Genomic DNA, 14716 nt, shown 5'->3' with positions numbered 1-14716 from the left:
ACATTATCACCTACTGAAAATAGTAATTTCCCTCTTATAACTTTTTTGGCAGTTAATAATTGCCTTCTCATACTAGCAATAGGTGTGTAGGAGTGTCTCTCAGCAGAAGCCAATGTCTTCCACTTTCAAAAGTATTATGGGCAGCAGTGAATCTATCTTGCCATCAGAGAATAAAACACTGCGGCTTCAGTATGGCTTTTCTTTTGAGCAAATGTATTGGCAACATGAAAGGCACGCTGGCCAGCATAAATGTCTTTAAATTGTGAAAAGCAACTAATGGCCCATGAATAATTTACTGAAAGCAGCATCTCAGAATTTTCAATATAGACTGGGGAACAGCTCCTTGGAATCGGCCACTGTCAAAACATAGGGATTTATCTCATTCACTTTGTAGGTTGCTCCTTGTCATTCAGGGCTTTCTGCTTATTTTTCTGGATGATTGATCCTCAATCTCAAAGGAAAATTAATTGTTTTTTGCTTCTTTTCCTTAAGTGAAGACCATGATATTACCTTCAGGTTCTGGAGAGTTCTGTATCTTGGTCGCCATTAAAATAATTATGGCTTGCCAACAATTACCACTCAGTGATCTCTAAGATACTGTGCTTATTTCTCTTGTTTAGACTAGGAAGTTCCTATTGTGCAAGATTCTGATAAGTATTTTGGACACAAGACTATTCGGGGATGTAGGGATGGTTGGTAAATTTTCCCTTATGAGAATTTTTGAGAAGAAATACATTGTCTGTTCCATGCTAAATTTTTCTCCCACCTTCCTACTGGTGTTCTCATATTATGTGTCAGTCTTGTTGAAGAATTATAGATGGGTTGTTACCCAAGACCACTTTCTAAGAACAGTCAGTATTTTATGCATCATGATAAAATCATAACATTGATAGCTGGATTTTATGGATTTTTCCTGAACAGCACAGCGCAGTACAGTTCTGTGAGCCATGCATCCTCACCTCTGAGCACAATAAAATCTCATTTTTAAAATCTGTTTTTTTCATTTTTGTGGTTTTAAAGTGAATCTGATGCTGCAACACAAGTCTGTCTTGGGGCTTTCACTCCATATCTTATACCAGATCATAGAATCATAAAATATCAGGGTTGGAAGAGAATTCAGGAGGTCATCTAGTCCAACCCCCTGCTCAAAGCAGGACCAATCCCCAACTAAATCATCCTAGCCAAGGCTTTGACAAGCAAGGCCTTAAAAAAACACCTCCCTAGGTAACCCATTCCAGTGCTTCATGACCCTCCTAGTGAAATAGTTTTTCCTAATATCCAACCTAGACCTCCCCCACTGCAACTTGAGACTATTGCTCCTTGCTCTGTCATCTGTCACCACTGAGAGTAGCCTAGCTCCCTCCTCTTTGGAACCCCACTTCAGGTAGTTGAAGGCTGCTATCAAATCCCCTCTCTCTTCTTTTCTGCAGACTTAAAAAGCCCAGTTCCCTCAGCCTCTCCTCATAAGTCATATGCACTAGCCCCCTAATCATTTTCGTTGCCCTCCGCTGGACTCTTTCCAATTTGTCCACATCCTTTCTGAAGTGATGGGCCCAAAACTGGACGCAGGATGTGGCCTCACCAGTGCCACATAAAAGGGAATAATCACGTCTCTCGATTTGCTGGCAGTGCTCCTATTAATGCAGCCCAATATGCTGTTAGCTTTCTTGGCAACAAGGGCACTCTGTTGACTCTCATCCAGCTTCTCATCCACTGTAATCACCAGGTCTTCTGCAGAACTGCCGCTTAACCAGTCGATCCCCAGCCTGTAGCAGTGCATGGGATTCTTCCTTCCTAAGTGCAGGACTCTGGACTTGTCCTTGTTGAACCTCATCAGATTTCTTTTAGCCCAATCCTCCAACTTGTCTAGGTCACGCTGTACCCTGTCCCTACCCTCCAGCATATCTACCTTTCCCCACAGCTTAGTGTCATCCGGAAACATGCTGAGGGTGAAATCCATCCCATCATCCAGATCATTAATGAAGATGTTTAACAAAACCGGTCCCAGGACCAACCCCTGGGGCACTCCGCTTGATACCGGCTGCCAACTAGATATCGAGCCACTGATCACTACCCGTTGAGCCCAACGATCTAGCCAGCTTTAAGTCCATTCATCCAATCCATACTTCTTTAACTTGCTGGCAAGAATACTGTTGGGAGACCGTATCAAAAGTTTTGCTAAAGTCAAGATATGTCACATCCACCACTTCCTCCATATCCACAGAGCCAGTTATTTCAACCCTGCTCCATGATTTTTCCAGATAGGGGTCCTCAAGGGCTGTGCTTAATTTGCGTATTTCAGATCACCTATCCTTTTTAGTTGATGGGTGGGCTCATTTGTTGTTTTTCTCCCCTTCTATAGTAGTGGTGGTTAGTAAGAAGAAGGCATCACTCTTTGTTTCCCATTTCATTAGGGAAAAGAGAACATCTGCCATGAGAAGAGAGTGCCTTAAATTCCTCTGTTACTGCTTTTCTCTTCATGGGAGATCTGACTCTGACTGCTGAGTCTTTTTTTGTTCAGCAATCCCTCTTCACCTGATGATATCATGGGAGAGTGTTCCTCTGATTGAACTGTGCTCACTCTGCCTAAGCCCAGAGTAAAGTAGAATGCCAGTCAGTATTGAATATGGCCCATTGAATTATGTAATCCCACAAGTTTATCGAATATTTAGCTATACAAGAGTCTGCTGCTGCTGCCAGTATTTTCTACATGAAATAAATTAGCAGTAAATTCTTAGACTTCATATACACTGGAATTTTTATAAACCTTGCAGCCCACACAGAATTTCTGTTTCCTGCCAATTGGCCACTGCTGACTTCTTATCTGAGGATTTTCACAAATACAGAAAAGATACTAGATTATACCCAACAAAATGGATGTCTGTTCTGCTTGTGGCTCATTTTATTCCAGCTCTTTTGCTCTTTAACTTTTATCTAAAAACCTGCCTTATAAATTCCCAAACAGCTCGCTGCATTTTGTAATTAATATCTATTTCGTGACTTTGCAGGGATGGAATTCTGCAGGCTAGGGTCCATGTTTTATAAAAAAGATATAGGGAAAAGATATGTCCTCCGGTATTATTCAAATCAGATTTATAAGACACCCTCTTTCCAGGAGCTATAACCACAAATACTCATTGTGAAATCAAGTCTAATCTCCTCAAAGTTACTTCCTGCAATAGGTTCATATGAGAAATGGAGTTGTAATGAGCTTCCTTTTCCAAAGAATGTAGTTTCTGGCCTTTGGCCTCTACATGAATAAGCCATCCACATACATCAGTTATACACATGTAGAAACCCCTTCTCTTGTTCTTTGTAGCTCTACTCTGTTTGCATGGAAGGTAGGTCAGTCACTCACCTACCCAGGAAGAGTTGCTCCTACACTCAGATGTTCTAGAGCTCAGGAATTGGGTTATAACAAGTTCATTTTATAGTAGTTCTTTTTCTGAATACACAGATACATAATGTAGGTCTCTGCCTTCAATTAATAAATATCTCTTAGATCCTCTCTCCGAGGACTTGTTCTGGTGAAAGTCTGTCAGCAGATCATGGCAAGGCAGCACTTGGGCATGGGCAATAGTATCTCTCAACTGGGGAGAGGCTGCTGGGAAGTCGTATCTTTTTTTCCCTTACAGTTTATTACAGCGAGTGCATCTCTCATCTGGTGGGATGTCTTGAATATTTGTTTATCTTAACTTGAAATACAAAATGTAGTGTCTGGTTTCAGAAGAAATTACTAAAAACTACATGCTTTAGACTGCTACGTGTGACACCTTACCTTCCCAGGTTTACGGTTTTACAAGGAGAGCCTTATCCTATAGCTCATTAGAGAAAGAGAGAGGGATGCTTTAAGTTAATATAATGCTTTGAAATTCAACTGTATGAAACCTACCTTATTTTATTCAGTAACATATAGATCCTTATTGAAAACTCCCCTGTTTTTAAGTTTCAGTAGGCTAAGAGATTTTGCAAATGACTTTAGCAACAATCAGTATTTAATTTCATGACTGTAATGGCTCCCTACTTTTCAGTGTAGTTGCCATTGAGGTCTTGCAACCAGCTATTTGAGGTTGAAATCTATGTCAAAGTAGGGTAAGCTAGGGATATGGGCCGTATAAATCAAACAGCTCATATTACTGCATAGATGGGTGGTGCATACAATTATTCAAAGAGTGGGCATACAGAACTAACATCTGATGCTATATTCCTAATACACTTTTCAAATGTATTAATATATTTGGTTCATTCCTGTGTGGACATAGGTTTATTATAAGAGATACGATTTCAAAATAAAAATTAATGTCCGAATGCCTCCATAATACATAAAGGAACCAAAAGATATTTAGACGCTGACAAGTTATGTAAACTAACAGAAACAACTCATTTTTGTTTCCCTCTGTAGCTTGAAAGAGATGCTTATGTCCAAGCACTAGCAAGATTTACCTTGCTTACAGTGAGTTCTGGTATAACTGAAATGAAACAGAAGAACATTGACACAATAAAAACACTCATCACAGTGGCTCATACAGATGGAAACTATTTAGGAAATTCCTGGCATGAGGTACAAGAGTAGTTCATTCTTAACTATAAGAAAGTATGTACATGAAAATACGTTGATTTTGTATACAGTGTTACTCCTGGGGGAATTTTGTGCCACTGCACACATGCAGAATTCATGTCCTCCACAGATTTCTTTGCTTCCCTGCAGAAAAATGACTTTCTGATGGGGATTCAAAGGGAGCTGCAAGAGCAGCCACATGCCCCTCCTCAGCAGCTCAGGTGCATTGTTTAGGTTGCCTGGAGCAGCCAGTGAAGAGGTAAATTACTGCAGGGGGCGAGGGTGTGACCCAAGCCTCCTCCCCCTCCCCCACATCTGCTCAACCTTCATGCATCTATACCCAGACCTCCCACCAAGCCTCACTCCCTTGCACCTGAACCTCCACTGCCGAGCCTCATCTGCAACCCCCTGCACCCGAAGATGCATGCATGCACGCCAAGTCCCACCTCCCTGCACCCAGCAGCTGGTAGTCCTGGCTGGGCTGGGGGTGGGAGAGGAGCACACTTCCCCTGCATGGAATGATGAGGACTGGGTCAGACCGACCCCCCCCCACCCCGAAATCTCCCTTGGCTCCGCACCCTGCCCCATCACTCTTTAGCCACAGTGGAAAGCTGCTCCCTTGTCCACCCAACCCCCATGCATCTGGATGCTCCCACACCCAGACACACAACTCCGTTGAGTCTTCCCCTGTCCCCTGGCCCCAGAATCCTGACTGAGCCATACACGCCTGCATCTGGACCCCCATCCTTGCACCGAGACCACACCCCGCTGATCTCTCCCCCCCCCCCACACACACACACACACCTGGATCCCCCTCTGCTCCCAGACCATCCCCTGCATCCGAACCCCCATCCCTGGACCCAGACCCACCCCCTGCTGAGCCAACCACACTAGATCCCCCCTCCCAATGAGCCTCACCCCCTATGCACGGGGACCATCCCTAGAAGCCCCCCTCACCTGGATCGCCACCCCGCAAAGCCCCCCTCCATCGGCACCCGGACCCCTCTTGAGCCCCCAACACCACCCAGACCCCTGCCAAGCCCCATCCCCCAGTACTCAGACCCCCCCGCAACTGAGCCCCAACAGCCTTCACTTGGACCTCCTCTGCAGAGTCCCTTTGCCCCTGCTACCAGAACTCCCCTTCCCCCCTCCCCACCAACAAGCCCCTGTATATCCAGATTCTCCCCCGGACCCACCTGCACCCAGACTGTCCCACAAAGAAACCTCTCACCCCACATCTGGATCCCCCTCCCACACTAAGCTCCTCCACAATTGGATCCTGCTGGGCTGAGCCTGCCTGCCCACACCTGGTATGCCAGGGCCCCAGGCTGTTTCTGGGGAAGGTCAAGCCCTTACACTGTTTCAGGGTTGGGTGCAGCATCACTGCCAAGTCCATGTCCTGGTGCACAATTCCCTCAGGAGTACAGTGGGTTTTGAGTATGTATGTGCTATGTATGTATGTATGTAGAGTGGGTGTTTATATGTACACATTCATATTATGTTTATAATTTTATTTTGTATCTGCACAGACTTGTATATTTTGGACCCAATTCTACAGCCCTTACATGAATGAAGTTGTAGGATTGGGTTCATAAAGTGAAGTGATAGTAACTGTATTTTTAAAAGATTACTGTTAATTTTTGCCATATTCTGTGTACGTATATAGTCTGGGTGTGTAGTGTGTATGTATGTGTGTAAATGAGAATTTTATTTTTGAAAACCCTGAAATCTGCCCGTTCATAAAGAATTTTATAAAAATGAACAGGGATATTAAATATTTTTAAAATTCACTTCTCGCTGTTAAGTGGTTTCTGTGTTTTGTGTTAATTTAGATTCTGAAATGTATTAGTCAACTTGAGCTGGCACAATTAATAGGAACTGGAGTAAAACCACGTTACATCTCTGGGACAGTGAGAGGCAGGGAAGGTTCTTTTACTGGAACAAAGGATCAGGCACCTGATGAATTTGTGGGCCTGGGGTTAGGTGAGTAATATGAATGCTCTAAGTATTTTAGTTATCCAGCTTCGTATGGACGTATAATATTTGAATAAAGTTGGTTCTCAGCTTGTGGTTGCCAGAGGCTTTTTTTATTGAAGTGAGGCATAATTATGGAAAAAAGTCATTTTAAGCCTTATTTATTAAAAACATTTCTTCTGTTGCTAATACAAATGCAGGACTGTGATTGAGATATTTACTCCCAAATTAAATATTTTAAAGAATACTTTTTATTGATTTATTGTCACTTTGTGGGGGATACAGGGTGGGAAATAAAATGGCTTAATTGCAATATTTATTAATATTATAGTAATTTCTTAGAGGAAATTAAAATATAGCTGATCACAAAAGTACTTCATACTAAAGATATTGTGTCGCTAGATTGAGCAATATTGCTAATTCGTTGTACCAAATATATGTCTGTTTGCCAGACTTCCATACAAATAAAATTGGGGTGTAGATTTATGAATGTGGATTGATTGGTACACCCTGTGGACTTTTGTGAGAAATATGCAGGGTGGATTGTTTTAAATTACAATGATTTAAATGATTAGTTTAAAACTTGATTTAAATTATTTATCTTAATCTGTTACCTACTTAAGTGGCTACTTTGTTATAGAAAAGGTAAAGTTTTGAGAGCCAAACTTCATTCCATCAGTAAGATTCTTTATTTTTACATTGATAAAAAGTGGATGTTATATTTCTGATTAATTAGACAGAAACTTGTAATTTTTTAAAAGATGTGCCATATTCAATGTTAGATAAATAAAGCCATTAAAACCAACATGTTGGAACATTTTTATATAATTGAAAATAAAACTTTATTGAATTCACACCCATTCCATAACCAAAAAAAAAAAAAGCCAAACAAATGCACAAAAAAATCTAAATTAAAATTAAGATTGCAGTTCAAGAAATCTGTTTGAGAGTGGGGAGTAATGCAACAGTAAATCCATGGAAACAAATGAAGGTTTTAGATACAATTCAGGCACTCACTACGATGCCCAGTTTTCTTTCTCACATACCCAGGCAGACTATTAAATAGAAACGTTTGATTTTTTTCTAAGTTTGATTTTAATATGATGCCAGACTCCCTCTTGCTTCATGAGAACAGCTTTCCACACTGTCTGGTGAAAACTTGAGTGTTGGCTAAAGATTTCTCTGTCATGCAACACGTTTCCTGGAGCAGTTATGATTCTGTTACTAGCTGCCTGGTATTGCTCCCCAGCCAGGGGTCTGAGGGCTGTCGTCCCAGTCTATTCCATAGCCCAATATCAGCCCTGAGTCCTCAGCCAATCCTTTTCCCTGGCTCCCTTTGTGACCTGCCTCCATCCGCTCTCCCCACACTGCTACAGGTTTTGCTATTGTTGAGGCACACCGTATTCTAGTCCCTGTAAAAGAGAGTTTACAGCTTCACTGCCCAGGATAGTTCTCTCTTGAAGCATGCAAGTCCAAATCAATGTACCTTTATTTTGATTTTATTCTCTTAGACTGCAAACTTGCATTTTAATTTGGTTCCCACAGTCACTCAAGGTCTCTTCTGACATTACTGCTTTCCAGCAGTATTCTTCCTGTTAAATATCCTAGTATGTATGCACATCTATACAGGCATAGGTTTTTTTTTTTCCCCAAGGAAAAATACTCATGTCTAAGGCTACGATTTAATCACGGGTATTTTTGGTAAAAGGCCTGGACAGGTCATGCGCAAGAAACATAAACTCACGGCCTATGACCTGTCCATGACTTATACCATAAATATCCCTGATTGAATCTTAGGGAGGGGAGGGAGGGAGGGAGCCCGCGGCACCAGCTGCATGGGTGGGAGGACAAGGGCGACGGATGACCTCCATCAGCCTCTCCAGTGGAGTAAGTGATAAAAGATTTAGATTTAGGAAGAGAAGTTTAAAAGTAAACAGAAACTGAAAATACTCTGCCATATCCTTGGAGAAAAGTTGGGAGTTCTAAGTCCTCTTAATCCCATGCAGGAGAACTCAGAAATAAGATACTGTAGAGACTCTCAATCTTCCTTATCTGTGGATGAGTGCAGAATGAATTAGCAAGTTGGAGTAATGTGTTTCTCCTCTAAGAAAAGTTTCTCCCTTCTAGGTGAGAACTATGGTAACCCACAAAAAAGTCTAAAATTAAAAATTGCACCACAGTATCCATGTATGGACATGTGTGGTTTTTTATTAATAAAGCCTAGAGGTTTAACAGTTCTGTTTTTTCCTCCAACACTTCCTTTATGAAAGGAGAACATTCCCAAGGCAGGTGGTTCTGACAAGAATCAACTAGAAGAATTTTTCTGTAGGCTGACTCTTCCCCCCAGCCCAACACGTTTTGAACTAAACCTCATTCTTGCAAACACCAGAGGCAAACTCAGAGGCAAACACCCCTTTTCCTCTTGTGACAGAATCTCTGTATCTTGCTGTGCAAACAGAGTGGCAGTTAAGTGTTCCTGCCCTATCCGTTAGTGTCCTGATTTGTAACGCGTATTTTGGGGCAACAGTAGGCAAAACCTTTTCTTTCTCTCTCTCTCTCTCTGCCCTTTATGGGGAGAGAGATGGCAAATTTCTGGTGCTTTGTTTGTCAAGTGGGATCATCCACTGAGCTTTCTCTTCATGTTCCTCTTTTCCCATCATGGCAGTCCAGGTCAAATGGAGTAAACAGATCACCTCCTGGGTTTTCTATCTGAAAAGGCCTCCTGAGTGAGGAGAGTTCTGCTCCGAATACATTTCTTTTTGCATGGACCTGTTCATCCTCTTGAGGTCTAGAACAGCCCAGGCTCTTCCTGATCATTTCCTTAGTATGAAGAATATACAGTAGAGCCATAATCACTTTTTCTTCTGAGGGGCAGGTTTTCACTGTCCTAGTTCTGCATGAATACAGACAGGTTCACTATAGGCCATAATTTTTTTCCACAGAAGATCTGTTCAAAAGCTACATTTTATATTAGGTTTCAGAGTAGCAGCCGTGTTAGTCTGTATCCACAAAAAGAACAGGAGTACTTAGATATTAGATTTAAAGGGCCAGCCTCTCATTAATCCTTTTCTTACTATAACACCAAAGATCGTGGTCTCTTGTATTGGGATCACACTCTGATCATAGTGGCACATGCAGTGATTCCATCTGCAGACATGGAGAATTGTGTTTCTGCAATCTGTACTATCATATTTCCATTAGTGGAATCAAAGGGCAAAGGTTACGTATGATATCCACATCTGCATCCTACCAGGCAGTAAAGTAATCAATTCAGGCATTATATTTGGGTCACTTAATGTGTGGCATGGATTTGAAAAGGAACATCCATCTGCCAGAATGAAGTGCTACCAGATTAGCCCAGGTAGCCTTTCCAAGAAAGCCTCCCTTAAATCCATGTCCAAATTATGTCAGACAATGCAACAGTAACATACTGTACATTAATAAACAGGAATGGGAAGCTTGTCCCTTCACAGGGAGGCACTGCATATCCTTCACCTGGGTCAAACAGGCTCTATCCTTTTAATTTGTATTCACAAAGACATATATAATGGGAAGGTGACTGGCTCAGCAGGTAAGCAATAAATCAAGTGAAGGGGTTGTGCAAACAAAGTTAATGGGCACATTGAGACTCCCAGAAGGTAAGCTCTTTCTATCAAGTTGAACTGCGAAGGTGAGACTGCACTTCTGTTGGAAAAGAGACCTTATAACTTTTGGAATTGATGCTGTGCCTCGTTCATGGAACTACATTCCATACTCTTTTCCACCAACAATTTATGCCACTAGTTCCATATTAAAAAGGAGAAATCCAACAACAAAGTGTCAGAGGAGGACAGGGTTCTCTGACCTGACAGAGATGTGCCTGCTTCTTCATCCAGAGCTTCTTAACAGGTTGCATCTCCTCACTAAGAGACTTCTATAACACCCAAATCCAAGTAAATCAAACCTGAGAACCTCCATGTTGAAACAGAAAGTTCTGACCAAATCAAGTTCTCAGAGTGGCTGAAACACTTGCAACATCCAGAGAACTGACTACTCTGAAAGGCTACTCTGTAATCTGGAGAAAATACTTCAGTTGATTCACTGGACATGGCCAGTGACCTGATTCAAAGATTTTTAGAATTCCAATCCTATAGTTCTTTTGTATCACTAAAGTATGTGTATCTCCAAGTATATGCTCTTTAGAGATTCACATCCTTAACATAGGAGGTTCCAAATTTGTTGTAGAGATTTTCCCTGGTATTGCTCCCCCACATTTTAAGACTCTGGGAGGCAGCAAAATAAGTCAAGCCACCATCCAAAACTTTCTCCACCATAGGACGTAAACTTGTTTCTTTTAAAGCCTTCTCTACTCCCTTTTGAATCCCTGAGTTGGTTAGTCCCATTGTCACTTAAGCTTTTCATCCAAAATTATTAGAAGCCAAAACTTCTAAATTTTCTCTCTCTCTCTCTAACTGGATCAAGTGTTGCATTACAGAAGCTTGTGTACTTGCTTTCAAACCACTGTTGAAAAGCATACTATATGCACAACTAGAGCCTCAGCTGAAGGAATTTTGTAAAGCAGCCACCTGGTGTTGAATAACTACCTTGTCACAATTACCACAGCAGACGCATCCTTTCAGAGGAAAATAAACCTTAAAGAAATTAAGTGGTCTGAAAATAAACTCTGTTTTTTCCTAAGCAAAACTTGCAATCCTTATTTTCCATATTATTTTCTCACTACTTTTGTTTCTCCCCCATCACTTCATCTGTTTGTTTTACTCCTTCCTCTGTGACAGATTGAGGGGAGACCGTTTTGGACATATTGCTTGATCATTTTCTTTCTTTCATTATGGCCTCTCTCAATCTGGACCTACATCAATTTCACTAATACAAATAAATCACTTAGTTTCTGCAAGCTAGTAAGGGTGATGTACATATTTTTTAAAAAATAGAAAATTAACAAGAGTGAGGAACCAAATATGTAAGCTATTACAATTGAATTGACTCTACTTTCTTGGCATAGAGGGGAAACCCCCAAGTGACAAATTTTTCGGAGACTTAAGAAAAAAAAAATTTCTGTTTGCCAGATTCTAAAATTGGAAAAAAATGGCTTTCATTGAATACTCTACTCTGGGTACTGGTGCAGTTCAGTCCCTCCTGTTCTCGACGTGTTGCCCATAATAGTTTAGTCTGCTATGGGCTGTAATATTTTGTCTAGTTTTAGTTGTTGGGTTTAGTGTGAGGGGTGCTGGGTGGTCTGTGATATACAGGAGGTCAGACTATATGATCTGGTGTGATCCCTTCTGGCCTTGGAACTCTGACTCTACTCTGCTCCTTTTCCCAATAGATTATTTTAGAACAATTCAACACTCTGTGTGTTGCAGTGCCTAAGAATCGTGTCCTTATAAGACCATGGCAATATTAATTCAATGTTTTTGTTTTTTATTGGTTTTGACCAGGATTTTCAGAAACTTCCCTAAATGTGGATTTAGGAACCTTAATTTAGGGTCTGATTTTTTAAAAATCTTGGCCACAGTTTCTAGCTCTCAAAATAAGTATTTTCATTTATTTGTAGTTATTTTTCTTTGTATTTTATGGTGGTAGATATGGTGTTAGGGACATTGCTTTCAGGGATTCGTTTTTCATCATTCACATGGAGTAGCCCTTCGCCAATCCTGATAGCTCTGTTCACTTGCTTCTGGTAGAATATACAAATGCTCTCTCCAGGCACCAGACGCTATTACTAATTATCCAGTTTCAGCACCAAAACTTCCAGAAAATACTTCCAAAGATGCAAAAACCAGAAAAGCTAATTTAAAAATCCGATAGGACTCTTCCTGTTGTTTGCATTTTTGGAAGTATTTTCTGGGAGTTTTGGTTCCAACAGAAGTGGAATCTGGAGAGAGAATTTTCTTGAAGCAAGTTTGGGGGAGCAACCCCAACTCAATGAGATGACCAATTTAACAGGTAAGGAAAAAATTGGTCTACTTGCCTTCATCATAAATACAAATATATTTGATTATTTTGATACTGACACACATACTTTTGTCTCTGTCCTCTTCTCCCCTCCCTTTTCTTTTTTTAATTGTTCCCCATAGTTGGAGGAAATGTGGATTGGAAGCAGATAGCGAGTATTCAGGAATCCATTGGAGAAACTAGTTCCCAAAGTGTTGTTGTTGCTGTAGACAGGTACAGTATTTAACTTCCTTCCAGTTGGATACCTCATGAACTTTTCACAGTATGTGAATACAGTAGATTCAATTAGTGATAGAAGAAATAAGTAGGTTATTTGGCTTCCCAGTAATTACAAAAATGCTATATCTGCATCACCATATTGCAGTGTCACAAGGTGCTTGTTTTTGTTTTATTTTGTTTTTGTGTTATTGCACAGTAGGAGTTGCTCATCATAGCAGAAGATAGAAGGAAGGTAGGGAAAAGAGAAGCAGGAACTGTTTACAGATATTTAGTAATAACTGCAGGGGCAAAACTGAGGGGTATAAAAGAAGCTCCTGTTGCTGTATAAAGTGTGATCCATCTTGATTTTCTATATAAATTTAAGAATAAATACTTCAGTTAAAATGTATGGATTTTTGTCTCCTTTATGGAGAGAGAGAGAGAACTACTGACACTAAACACTTTTGCTTCTCTACCCAATTACTGCATCCTTCCATTCCTCCCTGATTAGTACTCATCTATAAGAATGCTGTCTTTGATATTTACTACTGTTCTAGTTTTTCCCTAAAAGTAAAGTGGAATCTTACAGGAGTATGTTGGTTTTTATTTTCAAAACTGGATCAGGCAGGAACCTTTCATAAATCTTGCTGTTTTATATGGAGAAGTCTGAGGCCTCCAGTGTCTAAATAGTTTTCAAAATTGATAGCTGTATTTCAAAGTGGTATTCCTTTGAAGGAATGCACGAATCGCTAGGATTTAGGCATAATACACAAGACTGATGTCAGTTGTGGGTATTTGCTGTGACCAAATACTTTGGTCAACATTATATCATGTGGTGTCATTTGTAAAGGTTGAATATTGACCCAAATCTTTCTGGCATAATGAAAAGTACTTTCTGATTTATATATTTAAAATGCTGTGTTTCTTGGTATACTTTACCTTCTCTTGAAGTTTGCTGAGGGACAGCAGTTCTAAAATCTTACTAAGTATAATAAATCATGATTCACATTTTTGGTAGTGTTCCAGATTTTGAGAATTTACCTGTCAAGTCTTAAATGCTTTATTTAAGGCAGTTAGATTTTGTCATAGCCAGAAATCTGTTTGGGCAATAACACAGCAGCAAAATAGTTGTGGTATAAATTATTTTTTGTAAAAGAAGCCCCTTTTTAAAATAATGAAGTCTTATTAATTGTGAATTTTTCAGAATATTTACAGGATCTACAAGGCTGGATGGAAATGCTATTGGTAAGTTTTATCGCTTTTTATCTTAATCTACAAAGTAGCTTTCTGATCAAGCTTGGAAAGAATACTAAATGAATTTTGATTGTTTAATAGTGGATTTTGTCCGTTGGCTTTGTGCCGTATCTATGGATGAACTACTGTCTGCTACCCATCCTCGAATGTTTAGTCTGCAGAAGATAGTAGAGATTTCTTACTATAACATGGGTCGGATAAGACTACAGTGGTCTAGAATCTGGGAAGTTATTGGAGATCATTTTAATAAGGTATGTTTGCTAATCCTTACACTATTTGAATTGCTCACACAATCAGAAAATGATTCCTATCTATTTAAAACCCTTTCAAAACTAAATCTGAAAAATTTTACACCTAAATTCAGTTCTAACTGACTATCCTTTAGTATAGATAGAAATAGAGCATTAAAGAAGAAAAGGAAAAAGAATACAAAATCTACGGTAGAAGGGCTAAAGCCATCTATATTGTTCTGTTGAACCCATGTTTGAACTGGCTAGTTATTCTCTGTTCACAAGGCTGATATATTCTGTACTAAATGCAAAGGCAGTGGTATAAATTGGCCAACTTGTTAATAATGGTTAGGGCCCTATCAAATTCATGGCCATGAAAAATGCATCACGGACCATGAAATCTGGTGTTTCCCTGTGAAATCTGGTCTTTTGTGTGCTTTTACCCTCTACTTAATAGATTTCATGGGGGAGATCATCTTTGTCAAATTGGAGGTCCTGACCCAAAAGGGAGTTGCAGGCGGGTCACAAGGTTATTTTAGGGAGGTCG

The 14716-nt window shown here is 40.3% G+C and overlaps 1 protein-coding gene across 1 annotated transcript in view; it reads left to right on the top strand.

Annotated features, from left to right (window-relative positions):
- ARFGEF1 (ADP ribosylation factor guanine nucleotide exchange factor 1) overlaps window positions 1-14716 on the top strand; it is a 171072-nt gene that overhangs the window by 126270 nt on the left and 30086 nt on the right. Inside the window, exons 21-25 of the mRNA XM_039524399.1 lie at window positions 4403-4561; window positions 6391-6541; window positions 12610-12700; window positions 13890-13930; window positions 14021-14190. Of these exons, the coding sequence (XP_039380333.1) occupies window positions 4403-4561; window positions 6391-6541; window positions 12610-12700; window positions 13890-13930; window positions 14021-14190 (612 nt within the window). The remainder of the gene's footprint in view (window positions 1-4402; window positions 4562-6390; window positions 6542-12609; window positions 12701-13889; window positions 13931-14020; window positions 14191-14716) is intronic.

This window comes from Mauremys reevesii, linkage group 2 (genome assembly GCF_016161935.1).
Source record: "Mauremys reevesii isolate NIE-2019 linkage group 2, ASM1616193v1, whole genome shotgun sequence".
Lineage (NCBI taxonomy): Eukaryota > Metazoa > Chordata > Testudines > Geoemydidae > Mauremys > Mauremys reevesii.
Note: the sequence above shows the minus strand (reverse complement) of the source record. Positions and strands in the feature narration are given on the sequence as shown.